At 47.1% G+C, this 16,562-nt stretch overlaps 1 protein-coding gene across 3 annotated transcripts in view; it reads right to left on the reverse strand.

Moving 5' to 3' along the window:
• Nucleotides 1-4,376: 4,376 nt before the first annotated feature.
• SPATA13 (spermatogenesis associated 13) overlaps nt 4,377-16,562 on the reverse strand; it is a gene marked incomplete at both ends in the record, with an annotated part of 37,177 nt that continues 24,991 nt past the window's right edge. For all 3 annotated transcript variants that reach the window (XM_080690100.1, XM_080690099.1, XM_080690098.1), the window contains 5 exons: nt 4,377-4,552; nt 7,193-7,267; nt 9,759-10,131; nt 13,079-13,208; nt 15,321-15,553. In XM_080690100.1, the coding sequence (XP_080546226.1) occupies nt 4,377-4,552; nt 7,193-7,267; nt 9,759-10,131; nt 13,079-13,208; nt 15,321-15,553 (987 nt within the window). The remainder of the gene's footprint in view (nt 4,553-7,192; nt 7,268-9,758; nt 10,132-13,078; nt 13,209-15,320; nt 15,554-16,562) is intronic.

Raw genomic sequence — 16,562 nt, forward strand, 5'->3', positions numbered from 1 at the left:
AAATGTATTTTCACTCCTCTGTGGGGAGCATCTCGGGTCACTTTTTAGGTCCCTGGTGCTGTCCCTCTTCCTGTCCCCTTGGTCCAGCTGGGGAGTGGAGGGAGACCACTTGGGAACGATGTGGGTGTTATGAGTAAACAAGGAGCAGCCTTGGCAACCTTCATAGGAGCCCTTTTCTGATTAGTCACAGCAAACAATGGGCTATTTACTTGGCTTTTCTGGGCCCTTAATTAGAGAAGGAAATTGTGTCCACCCCACACCCAAAGGGTATGGTACGGGAGCCTAGGGCCATCCACGGCTCCTGATGGAGGGGTCCAACCCCTAGCTGTGGTGAGAGGGCATGTTCTGGTCACTTAGGGTCCATCATCCTTGGCAAAAGCTGTAATTTCACACCAGGACTCCAGGGTTTGGGGTGCAGCTCAGTGGTAGGACAGTGCTCAACATGGACGGGCCCTGGGCCCAGTCCCAAGCACTATAAAAAATAAAACACCAAACCAGGATTTCACTTTTCTGGTTCTGCTTACATCAATCTCATTCCATTAGTCTAGAGACTCTTTCAAGCCAAGTGACCTGTCTCTGCTGGCCTCAGAGACTTCTTTCTCCCACACCTACCCAGTGGTTTGATCCAGGTCATCAGTGGGCTAATTGCTACTGGAAGAAGTCTACCGCACTAGGGCAGGAAACCTTGGTACTCATTGACTCTTCTTTTTCTTTTGTGGCTCAGGGGATTGAACTCAGGGGAATTCTAACTCTGAGCTACACTCCCAGCCCTACTTTATATTTTATTTTGATACAGGATCTCTTTAAGTTGTAAAGGGCCTCACTACATTGCTGAGGCTGGCCGCAAACCTACAATTCTCCTGTCTCAGCCTCCCAAGTACTGGGATAACAGGCTGTGCAACACCACACCCGACCTTTTTTTTTTTTTTTTAAACAATGCCTCTATCTTATTTCACTATTCAAATGAATAACTAGAACCTTTTGGCAAATTAACTTTAATATAGCGATACAAAAACACAAATATAAGATTCACAGTATTTACAATAAATCATTCAAAGAACATTGTAAATATTTTTTTTTACAAAAAAAAAAAAACCCCTTCATTCAGTGACGATACGTATCACGTTGCAGTAATCTTGCAGATCATACAAGCTGTCAAGGCTACACTGAGGACGTCATCTTGCTGTGGAGTGGGCACAGCGGGTGCCAATATATACAAACGACCAGTTATTAAATTACAGAATCAGTTCAAAGCATTTTCTAAATACAAATGTCAATGCATATGAGATAACTAGAAGTTGCAAAAAGTGTGTTTTCACTAGATAAATTTACATAAAACATGTAAGCCTTGGGTTTTCTTTTTCTCCAAGACCAGCTAGAGGCTTTCACCTATTTTTTCCAAAGGTATCTGAACTCCACTTGCACTGAATCCAGAAAACCAAAATAAACAAGCACCTCCCCACCCCCCCCCCAAAAAAAAAACAGGATTAGAGAGAACAATTTTCAGTTTAAGTGTGTTACCAGAAAACCTGGCCCATGGTCTAACTACAAGCTGTGTGCCCAGCACCCCTGGCCTGTAAGCCACTGAAAGGACGTTTACTCGTACTTCTTGGCACTGTCCTTCCAGGGACATTTCTGTTTCTCCTCATCTTGATTAAATACCACAAAATTACTCCTTCACCTCCAGGCTATCAGGCTGTTCTGTTCCAGCAGGGAAATTAGGTTGAGGAGTCCCAGCAATTCAGACATGCAGAGATTTCCACCTGGAAATCTTGGCTTTTACAAGATTTCTATTGTGAACCAATTTTTAAATTAAATGCACTTTTTCTTTGTGTCCAGACAAGAGCATTATAGGATGTGGCATTGGTGTTCAACTGAATAACACTTAAAAATCACATTAGATGGTGGTATGTTTTCAATTACAGGATCAGATGAATGAAAACCAACAGGTGGGCAGTATTCCATGAAAGCTCAGGCATCTGCTTGCTCCCCTCTTTCTAGTTAGGCCAAAGATTGTGATGTTATTGCTCTAGCATTTTAAAAATATTGTTTATGATCACTTATAATCTACTGCATGGTTTTTGTTATACATTTTAGTTATGAGCAAAATTGACAAGGCCAACCTAAGTCCATTTCAACTGCCTTTTGAGAGTTGGCAAATTCTCAAACAGTAAAAACAGAATAAGTTAAATGTATTAAAATGTTATGTCATTTCTTGGGCCCACCGAGGTAGAGGAGAGGAGAGGGGGAGAGAGATTGATTCTCAATGAAATTCTCACACAATCCAGGCAGGAGATTCATTGCTTCTTTTTTTCTTGCCAAGGAGAACATGTGTGATAAATAAAAAAGGAGAATCCTGGAGGCCTTCCAAGTCTGTGCAGAACCCAGGTATTAGAACCCTGGGTAGTAAAACCCAAGCTAGATGTAGAGATTTTCAAGAATTTAAAGGATGTCCTCGCCTTTAAAAAATGTTAGCAGTTTTCAAAATTACCTGAGAATCTAAGTAGGGCTAACTAGGACATATATTGATCAAGAGATTCTTACATTGAATAAATTAGAGTAATCCCAAGTTTAAAACATTAAAAAGTGTGTCCTGGTGTTCATGATATTCTTAGGGAGTCCATGGAGGTAGGTCAGAACTGGGGAGTTTGAGCTCAGCGGGAAACACATTAGGACTGGTCACGAAACTTAGAAGCATTTCTTCATTGCCCACTAGCAAAGGAAGCCCTGTGAGTGACTCTGAACTTGAGTCCTCACTCAAAAGGTAACATAAGGGTGATTCTCTTTACTTCCTTAAAGCAATTCTATATATTACATTAAAAACAATGACTAAAACCATTCAAAACTGCTGTATACACAAACAACTCTATTTAGCACGTGTCGAGTATCATTTCCAAAATATATCATTACATTTTGTTAGTAAAAATGTCAGTTATATAAGTGTTACTGAATTGAGACATCTATTCAAGGATGGATACACACACACACACGCACACATACACGCACACACACATCCACTCAATCCTATGCACGAAGCCATAGCACCTCTTCTGTCTCAGTACCTGTGGTGGGAGGTGGCAACCCTGGGGCTGCTGGCCACAGGGAAAGGCCACCTCCCAGCAATCCTGCCTATAAATACTCTTGCCGAGGTGGCGCATGAATAGTCACATAATGCCCTACAGGGCCACTGGAGAGGGCCAATGTTTTCTTGATGCATGACATCATGTCCTTCAAGAGTAGCTCTGGATATGGGAAGGCAGGAGAGGATGGAGGAACTGCATCCTTGGAGTTAATACCTTTGTTTTTGACATTACAGACTTGTTTGTTCTCAAGCATGGACCTATGAGAGAAGAAAGAACTTTGCAAAACTATCGTACAGAAAAATGAGCTTCTCAAGTAGAAATCGAGAAACAGCGCAACACAATATCCCCGTCAGTGCACTGAGATTAAAATGCAGAGCCGATCTTCTCTGGACACACTTAAAAATTATTTTCATCAAACTTTCAATATCGACAAAGGAGATTATCTGCAGGTATTGGACTGAGTGGTCTTCATTAAGAAGACTGCTCTCTTTGAGCCTAGTGTTTTGTTAAAGTCTCTTCAAAACAAATCTTCAGAAACCATAATGCATTTCTCTTTAGGGTTATGTGGGAAAGGTGGCTTCAAATCCACAGGCAGCAGGATTGCTTTCTCCACGGGATGTCTGCATTTCTGTAATGTTATGAAAAACAACTCCTAGAAAATGTGCAGGATGCTTTTGGCGATGACTTCCAGCGGGGGGAATTCCACGTCATAAAAAAAATACAGTGAACGAGAGCTTTTTATCACAAACAAGTCTTAAGATATAATGCATGCGCAAGATGCAATTTCTGCTTGAGAAGCTCAACAAGGCACGCAGGCAGGTGAGGACGCGACTTGAGAAGGCCACACCAGCTGGCGGTGGGTGGCATCTCTCCCTGGCCTGGAAAGCAGCGCTACTGCAAGGACGCCTTCGCCCCTGCATCTCAGGCTTGCAGCGGAAATGAGCGAGAAGCAGCCGGCGCTATCATTTGGCTACTGTGTGGACTCGGACGACACCAAGGAACACCACGGCCATGGCAGCTGGAGGTCCCTGACACTCAGGAGAAGTGGTGCACCCGCTCGGTGAGCAGGCACGCGCCAAAACCGCGCGCATCACCCTCAACATCCCCGCTCAAGCCAAGCCCAAGTACAAAACAGCCCTGGTTCCCAGGCCGGCCTCCGAGGAGTGAAGGCGAGTCCAACTCCTGCTCTCTCTCCCTGAGCGCCGCCTAAGAGTCTTCGGCACTGGGCCACTTTGGCTAGATCTCCTCCGGAACAAACCAAAATGGTGCGTCGGGAAACGCGGCCCGCCCGGCTCACTTCCGGAAAGGGGCGAGCTTGTTGAACGTGTGCCAGAAGAGCGAGGGCTTCCGCTTGGGTTCCGCCAGGGCGAACACCTGCTGCTGCGGGATGCTGGTGGGCACCGTGACGTGGCGCTGGTGCAGTGGGTGCAGGCTGGGGGGCGGCGGGGCCGCGGGGCAGCCGCTGTAGCCTGCGCGGGACGGAGGAAGGCAGAGCGTGAACCGAGGGTGGCCGCCAGGGAAGAAAGAGGTGCCAAGACTCTGTGTGACCTCCGGGATTGCGCCCAGGGGCGTTTGACCTCCGAGCTATATCCCAGCCCTTAAAAAAAAAGAGCCGGGCGTGGTGGCACACCTGTAATCTCTGGACTTGGGAGGTTGGGACAGCAGTATTGCGGGTTTGATGACAGCCTCAGCAAGTCTCAACTAGGTTAAGACTTATCAACCTAGTTAGACCTTGTTTCAGAATTTAAAAAAAAGAAAAAAGAAAAAAAGAAGATTATCTTTGAAACAGGGTTTAGCCAAGTGCTGAGGCTGGCTTCTGTCTCAGCCTCCTCAGTAGTGGGATTGCAGGTGTGTGCCACCATGCCTGTCTCTTTGCTGCTGCTGTTCTCCTCCTCCTTCTCCCCTCAATACTGGGGATGGAGCAGAGGGGCATTCTATTTCCGAGCTACACCCCCAGCCCTATTTTTTATTCTTTATTTTTTGAAACAGGGTCTCATTGAGTTGCAAAGGGCCTCACTAAGTAGCTGAGGCTGTCTGCAAACCACAATCTTGCCTCAGCCTCCAAAATGCTGGATTACAAGTGTGTGCCACCTTTTTAGGCTTATTATTTTGAAACAGGGTCTCACTAAGCTGCGGAGGTTCTAAGTAGCTGAGGCTGGCCACGAACCTGCGATCCTCCTGTCTTATCCTCCCAAGTACTGGGATTATAAGTGTGCACCACCATGCCTGGCTCTTTTATTCCTTATTTTGAAACAGGGTCTCACTAAGGTATAGAGGGCCTCATTAAATAGCTGAGGCAGGCCAGGAACCTGCAGTCCCCATCTCAGCCTTCCAAGTACTGGGATTACAAGTGTCTACCGCCATGTCTGGCTTGCTATTCTTAAATCAACGAAAGGAACATCTAGTAGCCATCCTAAAAAAATACTACATTTGGTGCCACGCCTAGAGCCTGGCATAGATTTCCTCACTGGATCCTCCCAATACCCTCCAGGGAGGGGAACTGAAATCCAGGGAGGCTATGTGAATCCCTAAACAGTAAGTGAGGATTAGAACCAGGTCGCCAATCAGTATGAGAAACTTAATAAAACGTAGTCAGTGAAAGCCTGGAGCTCTCCTGCCTTACCCAGAGCCTATTCTGCCGTTTGCTAGCAAACGATTGGATTTCTCTGTTCCTCAGTTCCCTAATCTCTAAAATGGGTAACAATACCAAGGTGTCATTAAGGATTAAATGAGTTAGAAGAGTGCTTCCTCCAGATACCTAATTGCTTTAATCTCAACTGTTTCAATACAGCAGGCATTTTAAATCTGTGCAGAGATCATTAAAATTAACTACGAGATCATAAAATTAACTATGTAAATCAACACAATATGATGAAGGAGAGGGTTCTGGAAGCTGACAGGATGTAATACAGAATCCATCTCTGTCCTGACTTGCTATAGGACTTCTCTTATCTTGCAGGGGCATAGGGAGGAGGAAAGAAAAACCCATAGAAAGTGCCCAGTGCCACCGAGCATGGTGGTGCACACTCGTAATCCCAGCATTTGGGAGGCTAAGACTGGAGGATCACAGTTCACAGCCAGCCTCAGCTAATTAGTGAGGCTCTTTGCAACTCAGACCCTGTTTCAAAAAAGGAATAAAAAGCCAGGTGTGGTAGTGCACGCTTGTAATCCCTGCGCTTGGGAGGCTGAGACAGGAGGATTGCGCAGGTTTGAAGCCAGCCTCATCTACTTAGTGAGGCTCTCAGCAACTTAGTGAGACCCTGTTTCCAAATAAAATATAAAATAGGGCTGGGAGCATAGCCCCTGGGTGGTTCCATCCCCAGTAACACACACACACACACACACACACACACACACACACACACAGGAATAAAAAATAGGGCTGGGAGTATAGCCCCTGGGTTCCATCCCCAGTACCCCCCCCCACACACACACAGGAATAAAAAATAGGGCTGGGAGTATAGCTCAGAGGTAAAATGCTCCTGGGTTCCATCCCTGGGACTGCAACAACAACAAAAAAAAAAGTGCCCAGCACCGTTATATAAAGTGCTCCCTTCCACCCTTCCAGTCTTTGGGGGCATAGCTGCTGAGTGGAGTGACTCTTGGAACATACACTGATAAAGGCCGGCAGTGATATTTTCCTGTTACCTGCCATTGATAGTAGAGATGCAAGAAAATAAAATGAGGTTTTCAGCCTTGAAGATACTTCTAACTTAGTGGGGTCAAAAGTCTGTTCATGTTCAGTGAAAGCAGAGCATGCTAAGTGTCATTTTGGTAATTAATTCCTTTCTTTTTTGGTACTGAATGTTGCCAGGGCATTCTACCTCTGAGCTATACCCATCGGTTCCTTTTATTTTCTTATTTTGAGATGAGGTCTCACTAAGTTGCTGAGGTTGGCCTTGAATTGCAATCCTCCTGTCTTAGCCTTCCAAATCCTGGGATTACAGGCAGCACCACCATGCCTGACTGAGCCAGTCTTTGTGAATCTCACCTGGCTTTTCTCCCCTCTCAGAGTTGGTTAAAGGCTAACAACTCTGAGTGTGCACCCCCCCCCCCCATCGATTTTCAATACACTGTGTTAAGGAGAGGAAGTCATCCCCAGGTCTTACCTTTTGACTTTCCATGCCCTGCCTTCTGAGCATTTAACATGGCCAGTTTCTTTTGACTTTCTGAAATTTCCATTCCTGGATTTAGAAACAAACATGATCTATATTCAGAACAAGTGATGTTTCAGGACAACACCTGCACCATGGCCCCAGGGAGAGAGGGCGGAAAGGCTGGAAAAGGAGAAGGAAGGACAGTCCCGGGCTGCCCTCTGAGTTATCCCCAGAGCTGAGCAATGTTAAGAGTGAACTGGGATGCTGTTGATAATCACACACAAGCTGGGTGTGATCGCACATACCTGGAATCTTAGCATTTGGGAGTCAGAGACAGGAGGATAGTGGGTTTGAGACCAGCCTCAGAAACTTAGCAAGACCCCATTTCAAATTAAAAAACAAAACCCAACTCACAGACTCTGTGTAAAGCCAGACACTCCTGGACAAATGGTACAACTGTCACCCTAATTATAGTCCTAAAGCACACAAGGTCCTGGGAGGAGAGTTCACAGAAAGGGCCCTGAGGCCTGCTTCCTCACAGGACAAGACCAGCTTCTGAGAGAGATGGAAGACGGCATGGACAGGAAAGCAAGCGGGTAGAGTGTAGATGGAGGCAGCAAGGTGAATGTCAAGTGCTGTGCCCTGTGAAGAGGAAGTCTCACAAATCCTCTAGCACTGGGGATTTAATCCCTCCAGGCAGGAGGATCTCAATTTTAAGGCCAGTTTCAGCTACTTAGCAAAGTCCTGTTTACCCAGCCCCCAAAATAAAGGTCTGGGGATATAGTTCAGTGGTAGAGCATATCTGGGCTCAGTCCCCTGTACTGCAAAAAATTAAAAAAGAAAACAAGCAAAAAAGGAACTCTGGCACTTCCAGTAGCCTAGGGAACAGTCAGTCACCACAGTGTGGCTGTCTCTGAAGTCACACGAAGCTGGTTTTTTTTTGGTGGTACTGGGGTTCCTGGAAGCCCGTCTATCTCCGGGCTACACTCCCAGACCTATTTTATTTTTGGAAACAGGGTCTCCTAAGCCAGCGTGCACGGCTGGCTTCGAACCTGCGTCATCCTCCTGTCTCCGCCTCCCAAGCGCGGGGAGTACAAGCGTGCGCCACCACGCCCGGCCTCACGAAGCTGTTTTTAAATGCCACTGGGTTACAGTATAACAGTGAACCGTGTGTGTGTGTGTGTGTGTGTGTGTGTGTGTGTGTGTGTGTGTGTTGCTGAGGACTGAACCAGGGAAGTCTACCTCTGAGCTACACCCCAGCTTTCTTCACTTTTTATTTGGAAACAGGATCTTACTAAGTTGCTTATAGCTTTGCTAAATTGCTGAGGCTGTCACTGGCCTGGATCCTCCTGTCTCAGTCTCCCAAGTGTGGGGATTAAAGGCATGCACCACTTGCATACAGCTAATGGGCCAGTTCTTTTCTTTTTTTTTTTTTTTGGTGGTACTGAGGGTGGAACCCAGGGGCTTTCTACCTCCGGGCTACACTCCCAGACCTGTTTTATATTTTATTTGGAAACAGGGTCTCATGAAGTTGCTGAGAGCCTCACTAAGTAGCTGAGGCTGGCTTTGAACCTGTGCGATCCTGTCTCAGCCTCCCAAGCGCGGGGATTACAAGTGTGCACCACCACATCTGGCTAGTGGGCCAGTTCTAAGGCTCATTCATATTTTTCATCTGTAAAATGGACATAATAGCAATTGTCAGCCTTAGAGGCTTAGAGAGTTGCTCTCTAGAAAGTGCAGCAGAGAGCCTGGTGTGGTGACTTGCACACTTATAATCCCAGTACTTGGGAGCTGAGACAGGAGGATCGCAGGTTTGTAGCCAGCCTCAGCTACTTAGTCAGGCCCTACACAAAATTAGTGAGACACTGTTTCAAAATAAAAATAAGCCAGGCACGGTGGCACACACTTGTAATCCCAGTACTTGGGAGGTTGAGACAGGAGGATCGCAGTTTGAGGACAGCCTCAGCTACTACTTAGACCCTTTGCAACTCAGTGAGACCCTGTTTCAAAATAAAGAATAAAAAATAGGTCTGGGAGTACAGCTCAGAGGTAGAATGCCCTTGGGTTTCATCCCCAGTACCGCAAAAAAAAAGAATAAAAATAGGGCTGGAGGTATAAATTGGAGGTAGAATGCCCTGAGTTCAATTTCCAGTACTACACAAAAAGTAAAAAGATAAAAAAAGAGTGCAGCAGAATCACTGGCATATGGCAATATAGCAATAAATGTTAGCTACAGGAACTACAGTGGTCCTGCTGTGACTTGTGAGGAAGTTTAGTATTTAGTTTTTGTTTTGTGTTTTGCAGTACTGGGGATTGAGCCCAGGAATGCTCCGCCACTGAGCTACCCTAGCTTTTTTTTGTTGTTGTTGTAATTATGAAATAGTCTTGTTGAGGGTCTTGCTAGTCACCGAGGCTGGCCTTGAACCTCTAAGCACTGGGATTACAGGCACACACCACTGCACCTCGCTGAACTTGGAAGTACGTAGCATTTGCAAATCCCTTCACTTTCCCAAAGGGTTAGTCCTGGGAGCGGGCTGGCGACAGAGGCAGACAAGCACTGGGATCCTAGGCAGCTCACCCATCTCCTGGTCCTCCTGCACCCGCCGCCTCTCATCCACACAGGCCTGCAGCCATCTTGCCTTGTCTTCTTGCTTTTTGGCACAAAACAGATGGACTTCCTCCGTAGTCCTACTGACCAGCTTAAAGGCGTTCCTCACGCTGAGGTTCCAGTCCTTGTCACGCCCGTCCTCCAGGTCCACGATCTCCATGTCATCCATGTCCATGCGGCCCTTATAGTAGAGCATGTCCCTCCGCAGCAGGTCCTTCTTGCAGGACACGAGCTGGTGGTCAAACAGGAAGAAGGTCCGCTGCTGACTCTTGCCCTGCTTAGTGACCTTGGTCAGTTCCCCGGAATGAATCAGTTCTGAGCTTCGGTCTAGAATATCCAGTCCCTGGAAGGATGAAAGTGCACTTTTAAAATCTCCCAATTCTGATTCCTTGGGGCACAAGGGACATGCAAGGGGCCCCTGATATATAATCTTTCTCGGATTTTCCAGAGAAAGGAAAAGGGACTGCCTACTGCCGTCCCCATGTTCACAGCCTGGCAGGAAGGACCTCAAGGGCAAAATAAGTCACCGTTTCTTGGTCTCCATGTCTATGACATTTTTTTGGTTGTGGTTCTTACTCAATGGAAGAATGTTACAGTACTTTGATGTTACTGGAGGCTTCTTTCTTCCTTTTAAATCCTTGGTGAAAAGGATGCTAAATTAGCAAGATCCGGCCAAGATCTGAACTATACTGATCTTAAAAGAAAGAATAAGGAAGCGTTGCGAACTACTGGGCATAGTACTAGAGTCCCTTGTGGCTTTTTTTTGGTGGGGCCATAGAGGAAAGGTATTAGGGATTGAGCCAGAAGTGTTCTACCTCTGAGGTATCCCTCCAGATATTTTTAATTTTTATTCTGAAACAGGGTTCTGCTAATTGCCAAGGCTGGTCTTGAACTCGTGAGCTTTCCTGTCTCAGCCTCCCAAGTGCTGGGATTATAGGTCTGTGCCATTGTGCCCAACTCTATGCCTTCTGAGTCAGGGACATAGCAGCTCCCTGGAATAATGACTTGTTTAGGGTCTTGGAAACAAGAGGCCAGACAGCAAATCACCAGTGAGAAATCAGTGAGCTTCTGACAGTACACTGTCTTCTAAATGTCAGAGTCTAAGATCAGAGGGAAGACATGCTTTTCCAGTGTTTAGGCTGGATCTAGTCCAGTGTCACTTTAGGGTATTGGTATGCCACTGGCCTTGGTTTTATAAGATCTTCTCATACATAATATTGTTTGGAGGCTAAAGAGCTTGACTCCAAAATAGTTCTTGTATTAACTTGCCTAGAGCGATTCTGTGCCCTAGATTCTTCACTTACAGAATGACAGTCTGAGGCTCACCCACTCCAGAGGACACGGGTCCTTGACATCTAAGTATCTCTCTCCGGTTTCACTGCTAGAGTCTACTTTGGTTAAAATTCTAACTTACTTAATTTTTGTGGTACTGGTGATGGAACGCAAGAACACACTACTTCTGAGTTGCACCCCCAGCTCTTTTAAAAACTCGTCGTCTTTTCTGAGTGTGGTGGCGCACACTTGTAATTCTAGTACTTGGGAGGCTGAGACAGGAGGATCACAGGTTTGCGGCTCGGCTCCTTTGTGAGACCCTGTTTCATAGCTCAGAGGTAAAATGCCCCTGGGTTCAATCCCCAGTACCACAAAAAAAAAAAAAAAAAAGAAAAAGAAAAGAAAAAAATTGTTTTAGAAACAAATAGGTCTCGATAGGTTGCTTAGAGTCTTGCTACACTGCTAAAGATGTAAAGATGATCCTCCTGTTTCAGTCTCCCAAGCACTGGGATTACAGATGTGCACCATCACGCTGGCTTAAAATTCTTTTTTTTTTTTTTTTGTACAGAGGAGAGAACTCAGGGGCATTCTACCTCTGAGCTACACCCCCAGCCCTATTTTTTATTCTTTATTTTGAAACAGAGTCTCACTAAGTGGCTGAGGCTATCCCTGAACCTGCGTTCCTCCTGTGTCAGACTCCCATGTACTGGGATTACAAACACGAGCCACCATGCCCGGCTAAATTCTATGTAGAATACACTTGTAATCCCAGTGCTTGGGAGACTGAGACAGGAAGATTGCAGGTCTGAGACCAGCCCCGGCAATTTAGTGATACCCTGTTTCAAAATAAAAAATAAAGTTTCAGGGTACAGCTCAGAGGTAGGACACCACTGGGTTTGATCCCCAGTATAAAAAATAAAATAAATCTTAACTCCAAACTTTCAATCCTCTAGGAGAGCTGACTCTGACCGACTAATGGATGTAGGGAAAATCTCACTTATTCTGAAAACAGCCCACACGGGGCTGACTTGTTCTGGTGCCCGCGGGTGGTGCAGCAGTGACGGCACAAGCGTGAAGCCTTGCTGCCTGGTCTGATCCTGGCTCTGTGTCCTTAGGCAAGCTGCTTTCCTTTTCTGTTCTTCATATCCTTGTCTGTTAAGTGGGATAGTCATGGTGCCTCCTTTGCAGGACAGTAGAGGATTAAATGAGCTGATGGATAGATGTTAATACAAAATAAACACTACGGCCACTGCTTGTGAGGATGTGTGTCTCTATGTGTGTATATAGGTGTAAATGCATAGCAGTGCACGTATTTGTTGGACTATTACCACTGGCTGAACCAGACAGTGCTTGGACTGTGGTATATAGTGCTGTGGGAGCCTACGGGGGAGCTAAGCTGCTCTTCCCCAAGCTTTAGATCAGCATGCCGTAAACAAAATAGACCAAGTTAGGCATGGGGGTGAATGTCTGTAACCCCAGTACCTGGGAGGCTGACATAAGAGGATTGCAGGTTCAAGGCTAGCCTTAGCAACTCAGCATGATCCTGTTTAAAAATAAAAAATAAGAAAGTACTAGGGTACATATAGCTCAAAGGTAGAATGCCCCTGGGTTCCATCCCCGGCACCACACACACACACACACACACACACACACACACACACACACCATTATAGTTTATGTACTATCAGGTGGGGTAGCACATGCCTGTCATCGCAGTACTTGGGAGGCTGAGACAGGAGGATTGCAAGTTTGAGGCCAGCCTCAGCAACTTAATGAGGCTCTCAACAACTCGTTAAGGTTCTGTTTCAAATTAAAATAGGCCTGGGGGTATAGCTCAGAGGCTTCGGAATGCTCATGAATTCAAGCCCCAACACACAAAAAAATGTTAAAAGCATACATGCCATCGAAGCCAAGAACATCAAGTGTTCATCGCACATGTTCAAGTGTGACGTCATTGGTCGTGGGTGCAGAGCAGGTGGGCAGCACCGGCCGGCGTGTGTGTGCGTGACCCCACTTACCTCCCAGCCCACGATGGACACCTGCCAGCGGGCGATCTTGTCCACGCTCTCCAGCCTGCGTTTACGCTCGTTGATCAAGCAGGCCACGTTCTTCATGGCCTCGTGAGCTGCCTTGATGTTGTTATAATCGCTGCAAAACAGAGGGCTCGTTCCAGTCACACATGAGGCCCGAGAACGGTGCGCCTGGCCTGCCGCGAGCTCCGGCCATCTGGACAGAGTGGCGATTAAATAATGGCCTCTGCTCCTTCCCTGTGTCCCCGCGAATGACCACAGTGTGAGCGGCCAGGGAGCCTGGAAGGCGATTCAGATTCTTTGGCTAAGAATGTGCTCATTCATTTCCCAGAAATCACAGTGAACGAAGGTGAAGGCCAGAGAGACTAAGTCACTGTGACTGGGGGTTATTTGTTACCACAGAACAGTCTTCGTTATTGACCTGGTTCTGACATAACCACTTTTGCTTATTGTCAAGTACTTTAAAAATCACGGGCCATTTTGAGTGTACGTGTGCACTCAGCCTTATCTTCACCCTGTCCGAGAGGGACGGCGACGGGACACAGACCCTGCGGCAGGCGGTGAGCTGTGGGTGTGCTAAGAGGACTTCTGCCTGGCCAGCCGGCCTTCATTTTTAATGGGTTCTGGATGCTACAATCAAATTAAAACGGGTGCCCCCTGCCTCTAGAGCCTTAAGTACTGAAAACACTGAGACCAGAGTTCTAATCCGTAGGCAGGATGAACACAGCAGGGCCCCTGTTTCAAAGTGTTACCTTCAGACACATTTTTGCTAAACCTTAGTAACCTGGGAACTTATAACCCAATCATCCAGCTAAAGGACTGAATGTTTTTTGGAGGGATGAGGAGATTCCAGGAATTTACTCCTGGCATTCTACCTCTGAACTAGAACCCCAGCCCTTTTCATTTTGAAACAAAGCCTCACTCACTGAGTTGCTGAAGCTGGCCTGGAACCTGTGATCCTCCCACTTCAGACTCCCAAGTTCAAGGACCTCAGCATGCACCACCACAGCAAGCTAACAGGCTGTACTTTTACTCCTTTGAGATGATTTGCAGAGCAGATAGAGGTGCAGGGTCAACTCAGGTGAACCAAATTGGAATTTTCTGTGCAGCAGTGGGGCAAGCCTTAACCTCAGAGCTGTTTATCTAGCAGACACAGGTGAGCTCTGCTCTGGGCAGTCAAGTTCTTGCCCTCCCCATAAAGCAGACCCGGTGGTCTTCAGCAGGCCTGCTCACAGAGGCAGAGCAGAAGATGGGTGTGGGGCTCATGCCCTCCAGTCCCAGGGCTTGGGAGGCTGACATGGGAGGATCACCGGTTCAAAGCCAGCCTCAGAAACTTAGCAAGATTTTCTGCAATTTACCAAGAAAGAACCTGTTTAAAAAAAAAAAAATTAAAAAGGCTGGGGGTGTATGTAGCTCAAAGGTACAATGCCCCTGAGTTCAATCTCCAGTGCCAAAAAAGAAAAAAAAAATGTTTTATCAGCCACTGAATTTGTTCTTTGTTTATTTATTGTAGTACTAAGGATTGCACCCAGGGGCACTCTACCTGTACCTCTGAGCTACACCCCCTAGCCCTATTTTTTTTTTTTTTTGGTGGTGGTACTGGGGGTGGAACCCAGGGGCTTTTCTACTTCCAGGCTATACTTACAGACCTATTTTATAATATTTTTATTTGGAAACGGGGTCTCATTAAGTTGCTGAGAGCCTCACTAAGTAGCTGAGGCTGACTTCGAACCTGTGCGATCCTCCTGTCTCAGCCTCCCAAGCGCGGGGATGACAAGCATGCGCCACCATCACGCCTAGCTTTTTTTTTTTTTTTTTTTTTTTAGTTTTTATTTTGAAATAGAGTCCCGCTAGACTGATGAGAGTCTTACTTGTGGAGGCTGTCCTCGAACCTGTGAGCCTCCTGTCTCAACCTCCCCAAGTACTGGGATTACAAGAATATGTGACCACTCTTAGCTTGCCACTGAAATTATTAACCAGTACAAAGGAAGAGTTATACAGTATAAGTGGTAATACATAGTACAGTAAAAATCCCCATGTGTTCACGGCATAAGAATTATCCATATGTTTTTCTATGTCTAGAAAGGCTTTTCCGAAGCCTCTTTTCTAACCCCTTATTTCAGCAGTGGACAGTCAAACTGGACTGATCTTGCCCTGGCAGCCCGTGTTGAAGCTGCCGGGTAGGCATCTGCCCTGCAGCTGTGAAGCGTGGCGCATGCGCGCCCCTCACCTGTGCTCCTGCGTGGTGTACTTGAGCAGCTCGGCCAGCTGCAGAGGGTATTTGCAGATCTTCTGCACCGGGGTGAGCAGGAAGCCGTCCAGGGCGATGTCGATCATCTGCTGGAGCAGGCGGCAGGCCTCGAAGAAGTGCCTGTACTTGCCCTGCTTCATGAGGCTGGAGAGCTCCGCGCATGCGCCCGGGTGGTTGTTGCAGTACTCGGAGTAGATGGCGAAGCCCTCTTGCTGGAAGGGAAGCAGCCGGGTCAGGTGCTGTCCAAGGGGACACTTCTGGAAGGGGCCGAGGCGGGGCACCCCAGCATGGACACGGCGGGAGGCGCAGCACGGCCCAAACTACTCTGCAGTGGTTTCCACACTTGGCCAAGGGGCAGGCAGCGCAGGTGGTGGGAGCCAGGCCCTGCCGTACCCCTGCCAGCTCTGACCTGCAGCGGTCCAGCCCGCGCTCTCCAGCCTGCTCCTCTGTACTTCCGGGGTCAAACTCCTTATGTTTTTGGTACTGAGGATTGAGCCAGGAACATTCTCCACCCAAGCCACACTCCAGTCCTATTTCTTTGTTGTTTATTGTGGTGCTGGGGTGGAACCCAGGGGCCTTCTACCTCCGGGCTATACTCCCAGACCTATTTTCTATTTTATTTGGAAACAGGGTCTCACTAAGTTGCTGAGAGCCTCACTAAGTAGCTGAGGCTGGCTTCGAACCTGTGCGATCCTCCTGTCTCAGCCTCCCAAGCTCAGGGATTACAAACGCATGCTACCACGCCCAGATTTTTTTTTTTTTTTTTTTTTTTTTTTGGTGATATTGCAGATGGAACCCAGGGGCTTTCTACCTCCAGGCTATACCTCAGACCTATTTTATATTTTATTTGTAAACAGGGTCTCACTAAGTTGCTGAGAGCCTCACTAAGTAGCTGAGGCTGGCTTCGAACTTGCACAATCCTCCTGTCTCAGCCTCCCAAGTACTGGGATTACAAGTGTGCACCACCATGCCCGGCTTGTTTTTTTATTTTTAAGAGCTTGCTAGGTTGCTGAAGGCCTTGCTAAGTTGCGGAGGCTGACCTCCAGCCTGCGGTCCTCCCATCTCAGCCTCCCAAGTACTGGGATTACCGACGGCTGATGAGCACTTTGATTCAGTGCTTCCACTTCTCCCAAGACCTGGTTTTCACACATCACCTTCCTGCTTCAATTTAAAAGGCCATGTGGGCCTCTGGACTCTGGCCTGCATTCTCCCTCCCTTCTT

This window comes from Muscardinus avellanarius, assembly GCF_963383645.1.
Source record: "Muscardinus avellanarius genome assembly, chromosome: 2".
Classification (NCBI taxonomy): domain Eukaryota; kingdom Metazoa; phylum Chordata; class Mammalia; order Rodentia; family Gliridae; genus Muscardinus; species Muscardinus avellanarius.